This window comes from Pseudophryne corroboree, chromosome 7 (genome assembly GCF_028390025.1).
Source record: "Pseudophryne corroboree isolate aPseCor3 chromosome 7, aPseCor3.hap2, whole genome shotgun sequence".
Classification (NCBI taxonomy): domain Eukaryota; kingdom Metazoa; phylum Chordata; class Amphibia; order Anura; family Myobatrachidae; genus Pseudophryne; species Pseudophryne corroboree.
In genome coordinates, this window is record NC_086450.1 from 422712451 (window position 1) to 422724773 (window position 12323).

The window sequence follows — 12323 nt, forward strand, 5'->3', positions numbered from 1 at the left end:
GTATGTGTGAAGTCAATGGTATATACTGTATAACATATGACTGATATATCCTTATCTTGCTAACACTGAAATGATGACTTCAGAGTAAGAACCTTTAACAGGGACTATGCAATGTATATATATACTGTCTGTCACGTGATATTGCCACTCACTGCAGCGTCTATAGACTGGTGTATCATCGGGATATTTATCCCTCACTGATGTAGGGCCTAATTCACCATGGGTTGTAGATGTACGAGAAATCGCACACCTACAGCCCTGACATGCAGGGGACACCCAGCACAGGGCAAGTCCGCCACGCATGCCGGGCCCTCCACCCAAAAACATGCAAGCGCAACGCAGGACGGCAATGCTCTCGCATGTTTAGGGATGTCCTCTGCCTACGCAGGCTAGATGCTAAGGCAGATGGCGAGCAGCCTTGTTTTGGGTTGCAGCAGCTGCGTCTGATGTCATGCAGCCGCCGCTGCTTGCCCTGCAAACGCCCCCACCCCCCAATGCCGCCGCGATGCTCCCACCCACCCCGCAAACACCTCTGACTGTCAATCAGGCAGAGGCGTTCGCACATGTAGACACCGTGCGCACGCGCAGTATGGCTTCAGCATGCGAACGCTGTCGGAGCAGCGTTCCAAGGCCCCCAAACAAATGAGTCTAGTTTTTTCTCTCTGTGTAGTTATACTGTATCTTTGACATTTGCGGAGCACCATCGGATTCATAAGTACCTTACCTTGTCTTAGAGGTACTGTATCTCATCATAAGACAGAATTGTTAATGACTGTTACTGGTTAGGTTACAACCACATCTGCTTTTTGTGGCTATACCTGTGCACAGACCACCGCATACGTTTGCTTAACTTAGGGGATCTAACAAGAGATGCAAATATAACTGGTACAAAGGCACCCACCGCCAGCTTCTCAGTTCCACCGTATGCATGCAAAGACACAGCATCTGGTTATGCGTTACCATAATAACGGTACAATTATAGAGCCAGTTCCACTAGGCAACATAAGCTCTAACCAATGGTGGGTTTTCAGATGGAGGAGGAAAGGGGAAACAAACTGGTATCTTGCCTAGGGCCACATGGAGTCATACTGTGTACAATACAATAACCCCCGATGCATGCCGTAAGAAGATCTGTGAATTGCTGTATGGCAGAGGCTGTACAGACCTGCTCAGTACACAGTACTCTCTGTATAGAGTATCACTTAGCCAACAACTACACACTAATGGAAAAGAAATCCAGACTGATTGTCCACATAATGTACCATCTGCCAGGTGAGAGTTACCTGAAATCTGTACGGAGAATCATCGGCTCTTAGGACAAGATTTCTGGGGTCCTTCAGTGGGTAGATATAGCCATACTTGACAAGTAAGTTCCCGAGATGTAGAGACTCTAGGAAACAAAAACCAGTTCTAAGAAGTTGTTTTATTAACGTTGAATTAACTTAAAAAAAGATTTAAAAAAAACAGTTATAGTGACAAATATTAATAACTGATGAGGCCCATACATGTACGGGCCAATACCCCATTATGACATCACCACTCCGATCCGCCCATCAAATATGCTGATCGACAAACATAGATGATCAGCAAAAAACTGCATATTAAAATACCAGGCTCACTGATCTAGATCTTTTTGGGACAGAAGTGGCGAATCAAGGGTTTCCAACATGTTGGCTTTCCCCGATCCGCTAACCCTCGATCTGCAGAACAGGGAATTGCCCTGATACACCCCTGATGAATGAGACCCACTAGTTCTGTAAAATTCGGCTGCATTGATGGGAAGCTGCTGTTACGATCTCATTAAAAGTGGTCAATTTTTTGCTGGATATAATGAGGGACAATGGGGACATTTTGGAAAATGTGGTGTAGTTCAATCAGATTTTAGCTGTCTATTTTCAAGTACAATTTAGAAAATGAAAGCAAACACTTGATTGACAAACATGAACAACCAATTAGGAGCCAGCAGTGCTATCGTGGTATCATGACAAGGGGTGTGAGACAGTAACATTCGGGCTGTGCTTGGCAATACAATTTAATGAATACAGAAGATGCAACTTAAGTATTGTCCAGTGGCATACTAGAGCTGAAATATAACTGGGTATTTGTGGCGTAATACTGGGCATTATGGTTATTGATCACTAGCACATTGCTGGGCATTACCAGTGCGCCTGGATGCGGTATAGTTACGTTCACGACCACCATGGGCGTCACTGGGGTCAGTGTCACCCAATGCACCAAATAGACCCCATCTGAAAATCCACACCCCCACTTTCATTACTCTGGGGGTGTGCCCAGTGGCCCCAGAGACTCTTCCCGCACTGCCAGCTCTTCCTCAGGGGCCGAGAGCCGGGCGCTGTGTGACAGCGTCACAGAGAAGCGTCTGGCACCCAGTCACTGAGGAGGAGATGGTATTTTGGTGTCACTTCCTTGAATGGTGACACCCGGTGCGATCTACAACCTCCACATCTCCCTAATGATGTCACTGACTATCACTATTTCTAAAATGTTATTAGACTGCTAGCTTTTGAGAAATCAGTTTAGTTTACAGTTATATTTTGACAGATATATAGAATGGGATGCGGTCAAAATCCGGGCAGTCGGGATCCCGACAGTCAGAAGACCAACAGCGGGATCCCGAAGGTCAGAATCATGATGGATAGCGGAAGTTAGTACAGGGGTTTAGGCACTAGGGGGAAAGGTTAGGGTTAGGCTGCGGGGGTGGGGGAGATTAGGGTTAGGTTGCAGTGGGGGGGATTGGTTCCACTTAGGCTGTGGGAGGAAGCGTTAGGCTTAGGTAGTGGGAGGTTGAGGTTAGGGATAGGCTGCGAGAGTGGTGGGTTATGGGTTGGATTAGGGGTAAGGGGAAAATACTTACATTAATCAGTCGGGATTCTGACCATCAGGATTCTGCTGTCAGTCTCTCAACTAATGGGATTTCATACCCAACCCAATAGAATGAAAATGTCATCAGTATACTGAGATTTGTATGATTTGTGAAAGATTTAGTGAAGACCCATCTTGAAACAGCTGTTTGGCTCTACAGAGCCAGGAGCAGTTTAACAGAGGAGGGGATCTGTGTGCAGAACCCATGCAGGCCCACCCAATCTCTCCCCGGCACATGCCCGAGTAGGCTCTGGAAATGTCTACTGCACATGTGCCGATCACCGGGAGCGTGACGTCCACGGCATTTTCTGTGATTTCAGTACTGCACATGCGCACATGTTCGTGAACAATAGTCCCACCCATTGGTGGCTACTTATCTGTCTGGCTGGGGGGGTCTGCATTGTGTGTTGCTGATTCCATCTGATGTCTAAATCCAGGTGCGGGGCTTAAGTCTGGCACACTTTTAGGAATGTGCAAACAGGCTGGCTTCTAGGGACTGCATTATCTGCAGCCCCTAGAAGCCAGATAAAGCTGCCATAATAGCAGGGGAGTGGCTACCCCCTGGGACTGCCTATTCAGCTATGAGATAGATAGATAGATAGATAGATAGATAGATAGATAGATAGATAGATAGATAGATAGATAGATAGATAGATAGATAGATAGATAGAGCACCACAAGGGTTCTGCAGCGCCTGACAAAGTACATAAATAAATGAGACAAACAAGAAAGCAATGACTTACAGTACAAGATAATGTAAGACAAGTACATGGTATATAAACATTGCTCCATCAGGGGACAGGACACTGAAATATTCCTCATGGAGACAGAAACTGAGGGTTAAGCGCCACTGTAGGGAGTATGGAGTAGAAAATAGTCTAAGAGAGGGAAAAGAACATGAGGTGAGAGGGCCCTGCTCGTGCGAACTCACATTCTAAAGGGGAGGAGCTGACAGACAGGGGAGACACATATGGGGTAGAAGTGAGCATGCAACAGAGGGTTAGGATGAGAGATTGCTGGGTTTGATGAAGAAGTGGGTCTTGGGAGCCTGTTTGAGGTTTTGTAGAGAGGTGGAAAGTCTGATAGGGAGAGGTAGAAAATTCCAGAGGTTGGAAGCACCATGGCCATAATCTTGGAGGCGGAATGGGAGGAAGTAAACAGCTGGCAGGAGAGGCGGCATGTATTTATGGAGCAGAGAGGGCAGGTGGAGTGTAAAGGGAGATAAGGTCAGATATGTAAATGAAAGAGGAATGGGTGAGTGCTTTGTAAGTGAGTGCAAGAAGATTGAATTGGGTTCTGGAGGGGGAAGAGGAGCCAGTGTATGGCTTGTAAGAGAGGGCAGGTGGACGTAGTACGTTTGGAGAAGAAGATGAGCAAGGCCGCAGCACTGAGAATAGATTGGAGTGGAGAGAAGCGTCTGTCAGGGAGGCCAGATAGAAGGAGACTACAGTAGTCCAATCTGGAGATGACCAGTGAGTGGATGAGGGTATTAGTAGCTTCTAGTGTGAGAAACGGTCTGATCTTGGAAATGTGTTTGAGATGGAAACAGCAGACTGCGAGAACTGAATGTGTGGTTTGAAAGAAGGGAGGAATCAAAGATAACTCCAAAACAGAACACCTGAGGGCTAGAGGAGATAGTTGTGCCATTAATAGATAATGAAATTGTGGGAATTGAGGATATGCGGGAGGGAGGGAAGATGATCAGCTCAGTCTTAGACATGTTAAATTTAAGATAGCGCTGGGACATCCAAGGAGAGATAGCAGAGAGACCTTGGTGATACAAGTAAGAAGAGAGGGGGAGAGGTCAGGGGAGAAAAGGTAGATTTGAGTATCATCAGCATAGAGGTGATATTGGATGTCGAAAGAGTGAATGAGCTCACCTAAAAAGGAAGTATAGAGACAGAAACGAAGAGATACAAGAACAGAACTTTGGGGACACCTACTGTTAGGGGAAGGGCTGGGGAGGTGGAGTCATGAGAGGAGACAGAAAAGAAGCCGTAGGAAGTCAGCTAGGAGGGGGCAGTATCACGCAGACCAATTGAGTGAAGGATTTGTAGGAGGAGAGGGTGGTCTAAAGTATCAAAAGCAGTAGAGAAGTCAAGGAGAATAAGCAGAGTAGTGTCACTTGGATTTGGCAGCATGGAGGTCATTGCAGACTTTCGTGAGGACAGTTTCAGTGGAGTGAAGAGGACGGAAGCAAGACTGAAATGGGTCAGCAGGGAGTGGGAGGAAAGAAAGGCAGTTAGGCGGTTGTATACAATATGCTCAAAGAATGTGGAGGCAAAAGGGAAGAAAGAGATGGGTCGATAGTTGGAAAGAGTGTTAGGATCAAGGAAAGTTTTTTTTTTTAAATAGGAGAGACAACGGCTTGTTTGAAGGCAGGGGGAACAGTGGTTGATGAGTGGGAGAGATTGAGGAAGTGGGCAAGTTGGGAACAGGCAAAACAAGAGAGGTAGCAAAGGAGGCAGGTATGGATAGGGTCCAGTGGAGAGGTGGAGGGGAGGGGCCCGGATAAGGGAAATTACTTCATCTCCAGATACAGGAGAAAAAGATGTCAGAGTTGGTAAGATGGATGGGACAGGGTGGTCAGGGAAAGGAGGGAGCAGGTTGTTATGGGTCGGTTGAGATGTGATGTCCTGGTGTATGAAGTCAATTCTGGATGTGAAGTAGGTGTCAAAGTCAAGGGCAGAGAGTGAAGAGTGTCGAGGTGGGGTTGGGCAGAGGAGGGAGTTGACAGTGACAAAGAGACGCCGGGGGTTTGAAGACTGTGAGGAGATGGGGTTCTTGAAGTATGTCTATTTAGCAAGGGAAAGGGCAGCATTGTAGGATGAGAACATACATTTTAAATGGAGGAAGTCTTCCTTAGAGCGTGATTTCCTCCACTGTCGCTCAGCAGCACGTGAGCATTTTTTCAGATATCTGGTGAATTTGGAATGCCAGTATTGAGGTGTTGATCTGCGAGGGTGGATAGGGTGGGCGGGATATATTAACATACATCACCGCCCTCGCAGCGATGTTGATCGAATATGTACTACATATGCAATCAATATCGCAATGCGGTGACGGAGGCCCCCGCGATACCTGTGAGGTGGTGTGCGGGGGTCTACGTCACCTCCCTGGGCTCTTCACCTGCTCCCCTGCAAGGAAGCAGGCAGCAGGCTGTCCCCGGAGCCTCCTCCGCCCCCTGCAGCCAGAAGGACCTCCGGCTGCGTTGCTAGGGGGAGGAGGAGATTATCTTCCGGGTCCAGGCTTCCTGGAGGAAGGTATGCCGGGGGGATGGGGGTCGGCGTCTGCAGCGGGAAGTGTCGGGTTGTGGCAGCCGGCGATAAGAAGCCCATAGGCTTCTATAGCAGAGATTTTCAACCTTTTACAACTTGCGGCACACTGAACAAGATGTAAATATAGCCAAGGCACACTCAAATATAATGGTGATGCATGGTGCAGTTGCATGTCCTAGGATGTCATGTCGCTGCTTCTTCATAGGTAACGCCTGAGCCACATCTGAGAAAGACAGAAGAGCCCAACACTGCCCGGGCACAAAATTAGAACTGGCTCTGCAACCACTAAACCCACCAGTATTGATCGTTCCAGGGCCTCAATAGCGGCAAAACACTGATGGGCCTGGCTCTGCTTCTATGGCGGCACACCTGGAGACTAATCAGGGCACACTAGTGTGCCATGGCACAGTGGTTGAAAAACACTGTTTTATAGGGTATCGCCATCCAAAGATGGCAATACCCTGTGCGGCAAAAACGTGGCGGTCGGGTGTTTGTATATATGAAAATGCGATAAAACCCCCGAAAACATGGGTTTTATCGCATTTTCCCTTTAGTACATCCCGCCCAGTGTGATTAACAGGGTGTGCTTCCTATGGCAGTCACTGCAGGTGGCTAGTTCAGGTTCTAAATGGATTAAATAATACAGTATAATGATGGAGATGTATCAAACATTAGAGACAGATAAAGTGAAGAAGTTGCTCAAAGCAACTGTGCCAGATAAATGACACCTGACTGACCAGCTAGATAGTGCTTGGGATAGGGCATAAGTAGCTATCCTTGTGTTGGGGCAGGGTAACTAATGCCGAGCTAGTTGGGCGGTGACTAGCGAGGAAACCACTGTGTCTAGTCAGTGACAGGGTCACGGGAATACTTTTTGCTGGTGTGATGCTGGAACCAATGCTGATACTGTCTGCGCCATCCTGACAAACCTGATAATCCTGAATAAAGTACAGAAAGCTGGTTCAGCAAGACGTGTGTGGACATTCATTTATTACCTGGTTTCCCACAATCGCTTATGGAAAATGATACAATCTGTTTATCAGCCTCCATGCAATGAATGCATTTACACTATATATACAGTATATACTCTGTGGATAAATAAGTCTGGCACACTTTTAGGAATGTGCAAACAGGCTGGCTTCTAGGGACTGCATTATCTGCAGCCCCTAGAAGCCAGATAAAGCTGCCATAATAGCAGGGGAGTGGCTACCCCCTGGGACTGCCTATTCAGCTATGAGATAGATAGATAGATAGATAGATAGATAGATAGATAGATAGATAGATAGATAGATAGATAGATAGATAGATAGATAGATAGATATTTGCGTGTCTCCTATCCCCTGTCACATTAAATACAGGTTAGCATTATGTCATTCCACCCATCGCACGCAGCACTTTCCAGCGCACGTCCTCACTCATTTCATGCATAAATAAAGAGCCCTGATGCTGCAAGACTCCCAAGTCTGTAATGGAACAGACATGAGCAGCGTGATGTGCTGATGCCAGGGCCTAGAGACAGATGCCGGGTGAACCCGAGCCTTCCTTCTCACAAACACAGAGTCTTCTGCCAACAGCTTCACTGAGAATATTCAATTTACATAAAGAATATTATCTATGGTAATAAAAATGTAAAAACAACCTAAATACACAAAGGCATACAAGGGATGTATACACACTACATTGCATCTGAAATATTCCTTAATTGTGTACTTTAAGGGCAACTAAACCAAAGATTGGAATTTTATAGTATGACACGATTAAAGTTTAATGGGTCTGGCATAATCTCCTCTCACCCGAGGCTAAACAATCGCTTCCTTTTTTGCAGCTTCCATTGAGGGCGAGAGCTGTTACGATCCCCAACTTGAACCTGCTCTCTTGGTCTGAATGTGGTCTCCGGACCCTTCAAGATATCCATTTACAAGATAAATTAGTCTCCTTTACGCATCTACAAACGCACTTCCACATTCCAAAACAAGACTTTTATAAGTACCTCCAAATAAGGAACTGGCTTTCCAAGTACCGCCTCAATCCCTCAGTACCTACCTGCCTTCCTAAAATGCTCCCTCTCCTTACTCACACTAAACATAGTCGAGGTAATATCTCTAGATGGTACAGGTATCTCATTTCAGAGAAGATGAATCATACTTTTGTTTCCCAGGGTAGATGGGAGAAAGATTTGCCCAATGTCTTTACTGAGGAGGTGTGGACAAGTATTTATCACTCATGTTTTATAATTTCACGATGTGTTAGTCATTCGGAAATGTTTTTTAAATTGATTCACAGAGCATATCTCACCCCAGATCATCTTCATAAAATATGGCCGAACGTTTCTCCCTACTGTTGGAGAGGATGTGGACATATAGGGAGCATTATGCACGTTTTTTGTAGTGATGAGCGGGTTCGGTTTCTTGGAAACCGAACCCCCCCGAACTTCTCCCTTTTTACACGAGTCCGAGGCAGGTTCGAACCTTCCCGCCTTGCTCGGCTAACCCGAGCGCGCCCGAACGTCATCATCCCGCTGTCGGATTCTCGCGAAATTCGGATTCTATATAAGCAGCCGCGCGTCGCCGCCATTTTCACTCGTGCATTGGAAATGTTAGGGAGAGGACGTGGCTGGCGTCCTCTCCATTTATTGTTGAACTTGATTGGTTTATTGCTTAATTGTGGGGAGTACTGGGGAGCAGCTGTTAGGATGAGTACAGTGCAGAGTTTTGCTGATAAGTGACCACCAGTTTTTTATCCGTTCTCTGCCTGAAAAAAACGCTCCATACCATATCTGTGCTCAGTGTGTTGCATAATATATCTGTGCTGAGTGCTCACACTGCTTAATTGTGGGGACTGGGGAGCAGCTATAGCAGGAGTACAGTGCAGAGTTTTGCTGACAGTGACCACCAGTATACGTTGTCTGCCTGAAAAACACTCCATATCTGTGCTCAGTGTGCTGCTTTATTGTGGGGACTGGGGACCACCAGTATAATTAATATTATATAGGAGGAGTACAGTGCAGAGTGCACTGCTGTACCTACCTCTGTGTCGTCATCCATTAAGTATACTATCCATCTACATTCGATACCTGTGGTGCATTTTAGTTTTGCAGTTTGCTGACACAGTGTTCACCAGTATACTATATATAGCAGTACGGTAGGCCACTGCTGTACCTACCTCTGTGTCGTCACTCGTCATCCATTAAGTATACTATCCATCTACATTCTATACCTGTGGTGCATTTTAGTTTTGCAGTTTGCTGACAGTGTCCACCAGTATACTATATATAGCAGTACGGTAGGCCACTGCTGTACCTACCTCTGTGTCGTCACTCGTCATCCATTAAGTATACTATCCATCTACATTCTATACCTGTGGTGCATTTTAGTTTTGCAGTTTGCTGACAGTGTCCACCAGTATACTATATATAGCAGTACGGTAGGCCACTGCTGTACCTACCTCTGTGTCGTCACTCGTCATCCATTAAGTATACTATCCATCTACATTCTATACCTGTGGTGCATTTTAGTTTTGCAGTTTGCTGACAGTGTCCACCAGTATACTATATATAGCAGTACGGTAGGCCACTGCTGTACCTACCTCTGTGTCGTCACTCGTCATCCATTAAGTATACTATCCATCTACATTCTATACCTGTGGTGCATTTCAGTTTTGCAGTTTGCTGACAGTGTCCACCAGTATACTATATATAGCAGTACGGTAGGCCACTGCTGTACCTACCTCTGTGTCGTCACTCGTCATCCATTAAGTATACTATCCATCTACATTCTATACCTGTGGTGCATTTTAGTTTTGCAGCTTGCTGACAGTGTCCACCAGTATACTATATATAGCAGTACGTTAGGCCACTGCTGTACCTACCTCTGTGTCGTCACTCGTCATCCATTAAGTATACTATCCATCTACATTCTATACCTGTGGTGCATTTTAGTTTTGCAGTTTGCTGACAGTGTCCACCAGTATACTATATATAGCAGTACGGTAGGCCACTGCTGTACCTACCTCTGTGTCATCACTCGTCATCCATTAAGTATACTATCCATCTACATTCTATACCTGTGGTGCATTTTAGTTTTGCAGTTTGCTGACAGTGTCCACCAGTATACTATATATAGCAGTACGGTAGGCCACTGCTGTACCTACCTCTGTGTCATGACTCGTCATCCATTAAGTATACTATCCATCTACATTCTATACCTGTGGTGCATTTTAGTTTTGCAGTTTGCTGACAGTGTCCACCAGTATACTATATATAGCAGTACGGTAGGCCACTGCTGTACCTACCTCTGTGTCGTCACTCGTCATCCATTAAGTATACTATCCATCTACATTCTATACCTGTGGTGCATTTTAGTTTTGCAGTTTGCTGACAGTGTCCACCAGTATACTATATATAGCAGTACGGTAGGCCACTGCTGTACCTACCTCTGTGTCGTCACTCGTCATCCATTAAGTATACTATCCATCTACATTCTATACCTGTGGTGCATTTTAGTTTTGCAGTTTGCTGACAGTGTCCACCAGTATACTATATATAGCAGTACGGTAGGCCACTGCTGTACCTACCTCTGTGTCGTCATCCATTAAGTATACTATCCATCTACATTCTATACCTGTGGTGCATTTTAGTTTTGCAGTTTGCTGACAGTGTCCACCAGTATACTATATATAGCAGTACAGTAGGCCACTGTTGTACCTACCTCTGTGTCGTCACTCGTCATCCATTAAGTATACTATCCATCTACAGTCTATACCTGTGGTGCATTTTAGTTTTGCAGTTTGCTGACAGTGTCCACCAGTATACTATATATAGCAGTACGGTAGGCGACTGCTGTACCTACCTCTGTGTCGTCACTCGTCATCCATTAAGTATACTATCCATCTACATTCTATACCTGTGGTGCATTTCAGTTGTGCGCAGTAAATATAGTAGTAAGCCATTGCTATTGATACTGGCATATAATTCCACACATTAAAAAATGGAGAACAAAAATGTGGAGGTTAAAATAGGGAAAGATCAAGATCCACTTCCACCTCGTGCTGAAGCTGCTGCCACTAGTCATAGCCGAGACGATGAAATGCCATCAATGTAGTCTGCCAAGGCCGATGCCCAATGTCATAGTAGAGAGCATGTAAAATCCAAAACACAAAAGTTCAGTAAAATGACCCAAAAATCAAAATTAAAAGCGTCTGAGGAGAAGCGTAAACTTGCCAATATGCCATTTACGACACGGAGTGGCAAGGAACAGCTGAGGCCCTGGCCTATGTTCATGGCTAGTGGTTCAGCTTCACATGAGGATGGAAGCACTCATCCTCTCGCTAGAAAAAAGAAAAGAATTAAGCTGGCAAAAGCACAGCAAAGAACTGTGCGTTCTTCTAAATCACAAATCCCCAAGGAGAGTCCAATTGTGTCGGTTGCGATGCCTGACCTTCCCAACACTGGACGGGAAGAGCTTGCGCCTTCCACCATTTGCACGCCCCCTGCAAGTGCTGGAAGGAGCACCCGCAGTCCAGTTTCTGATAGTCAAATTGAAGATGTCACTGTTGAAGTACACCAGGATGAGGATATGGGTGTTGCTGGCGCTGGGGAGGAAATTGACAAGGAGGATTCTGATGGTGAGGTGGTTTGTTTTAAGTCAGGCACCCGGGGAGACACCTGTTGTCCGTGGGAGGAATATGGCCATTGACATGCCTGGTCAAAATACAAAAAAAATCAGCTCTTCGGTGTGGAATTATTTCAACACAAATGCGGACAACAGGTGTCAAGCCGTGTGTTGCCTTTGTCAAGCTGTAATAAGTAGGGGTAAGGACGTTAACCACCTCGGAACATCCTCCCTTATACGTCACCTGCAGCGCATTCATCATAAGTCAGTGACAAGTTCAAAAACTTTGGGTGACAGCGGAAGCAGTCCACTGACCACTAAATCCCTTCCTCTTGTAACCAAGCTCCTGCAAACCACACCACCAACTCCCTCAGTGTCAATTTCCTCCTTACCCAGGAAAGCCAATAGTCCTACAGGCCATGTCACTGGCAATTCTGACGAGTCCTCTCCTGCCTGGGATTCCTCCGATGCATCCTTGAGTGTAACGCCTACTGCTGCTGTTGTTGCTGCTGGGAGTCGATCGTCATCCAAGAGGGGAAGTCGGAAGACCACT

The 12323-nt window shown here is 46.0% G+C and overlaps 1 protein-coding gene across 3 annotated transcripts in view; it reads right to left on the bottom strand.

The window, feature by feature from the left end:
• The window catches only part of RGS11 (regulator of G protein signaling 11), a 350999-nt gene that overhangs the window by 211295 nt on the left and 127381 nt on the right, over positions 1-12323 (bottom strand). For all 3 annotated transcript variants that reach the window (XM_063934814.1, XM_063934815.1, XM_063934816.1), the window contains exon 4: positions 1284-1390. In XM_063934814.1, the coding sequence (XP_063790884.1) occupies positions 1284-1390 (107 nt within the window). The remainder of the gene's footprint in view (positions 1-1283; positions 1391-12323) is intronic.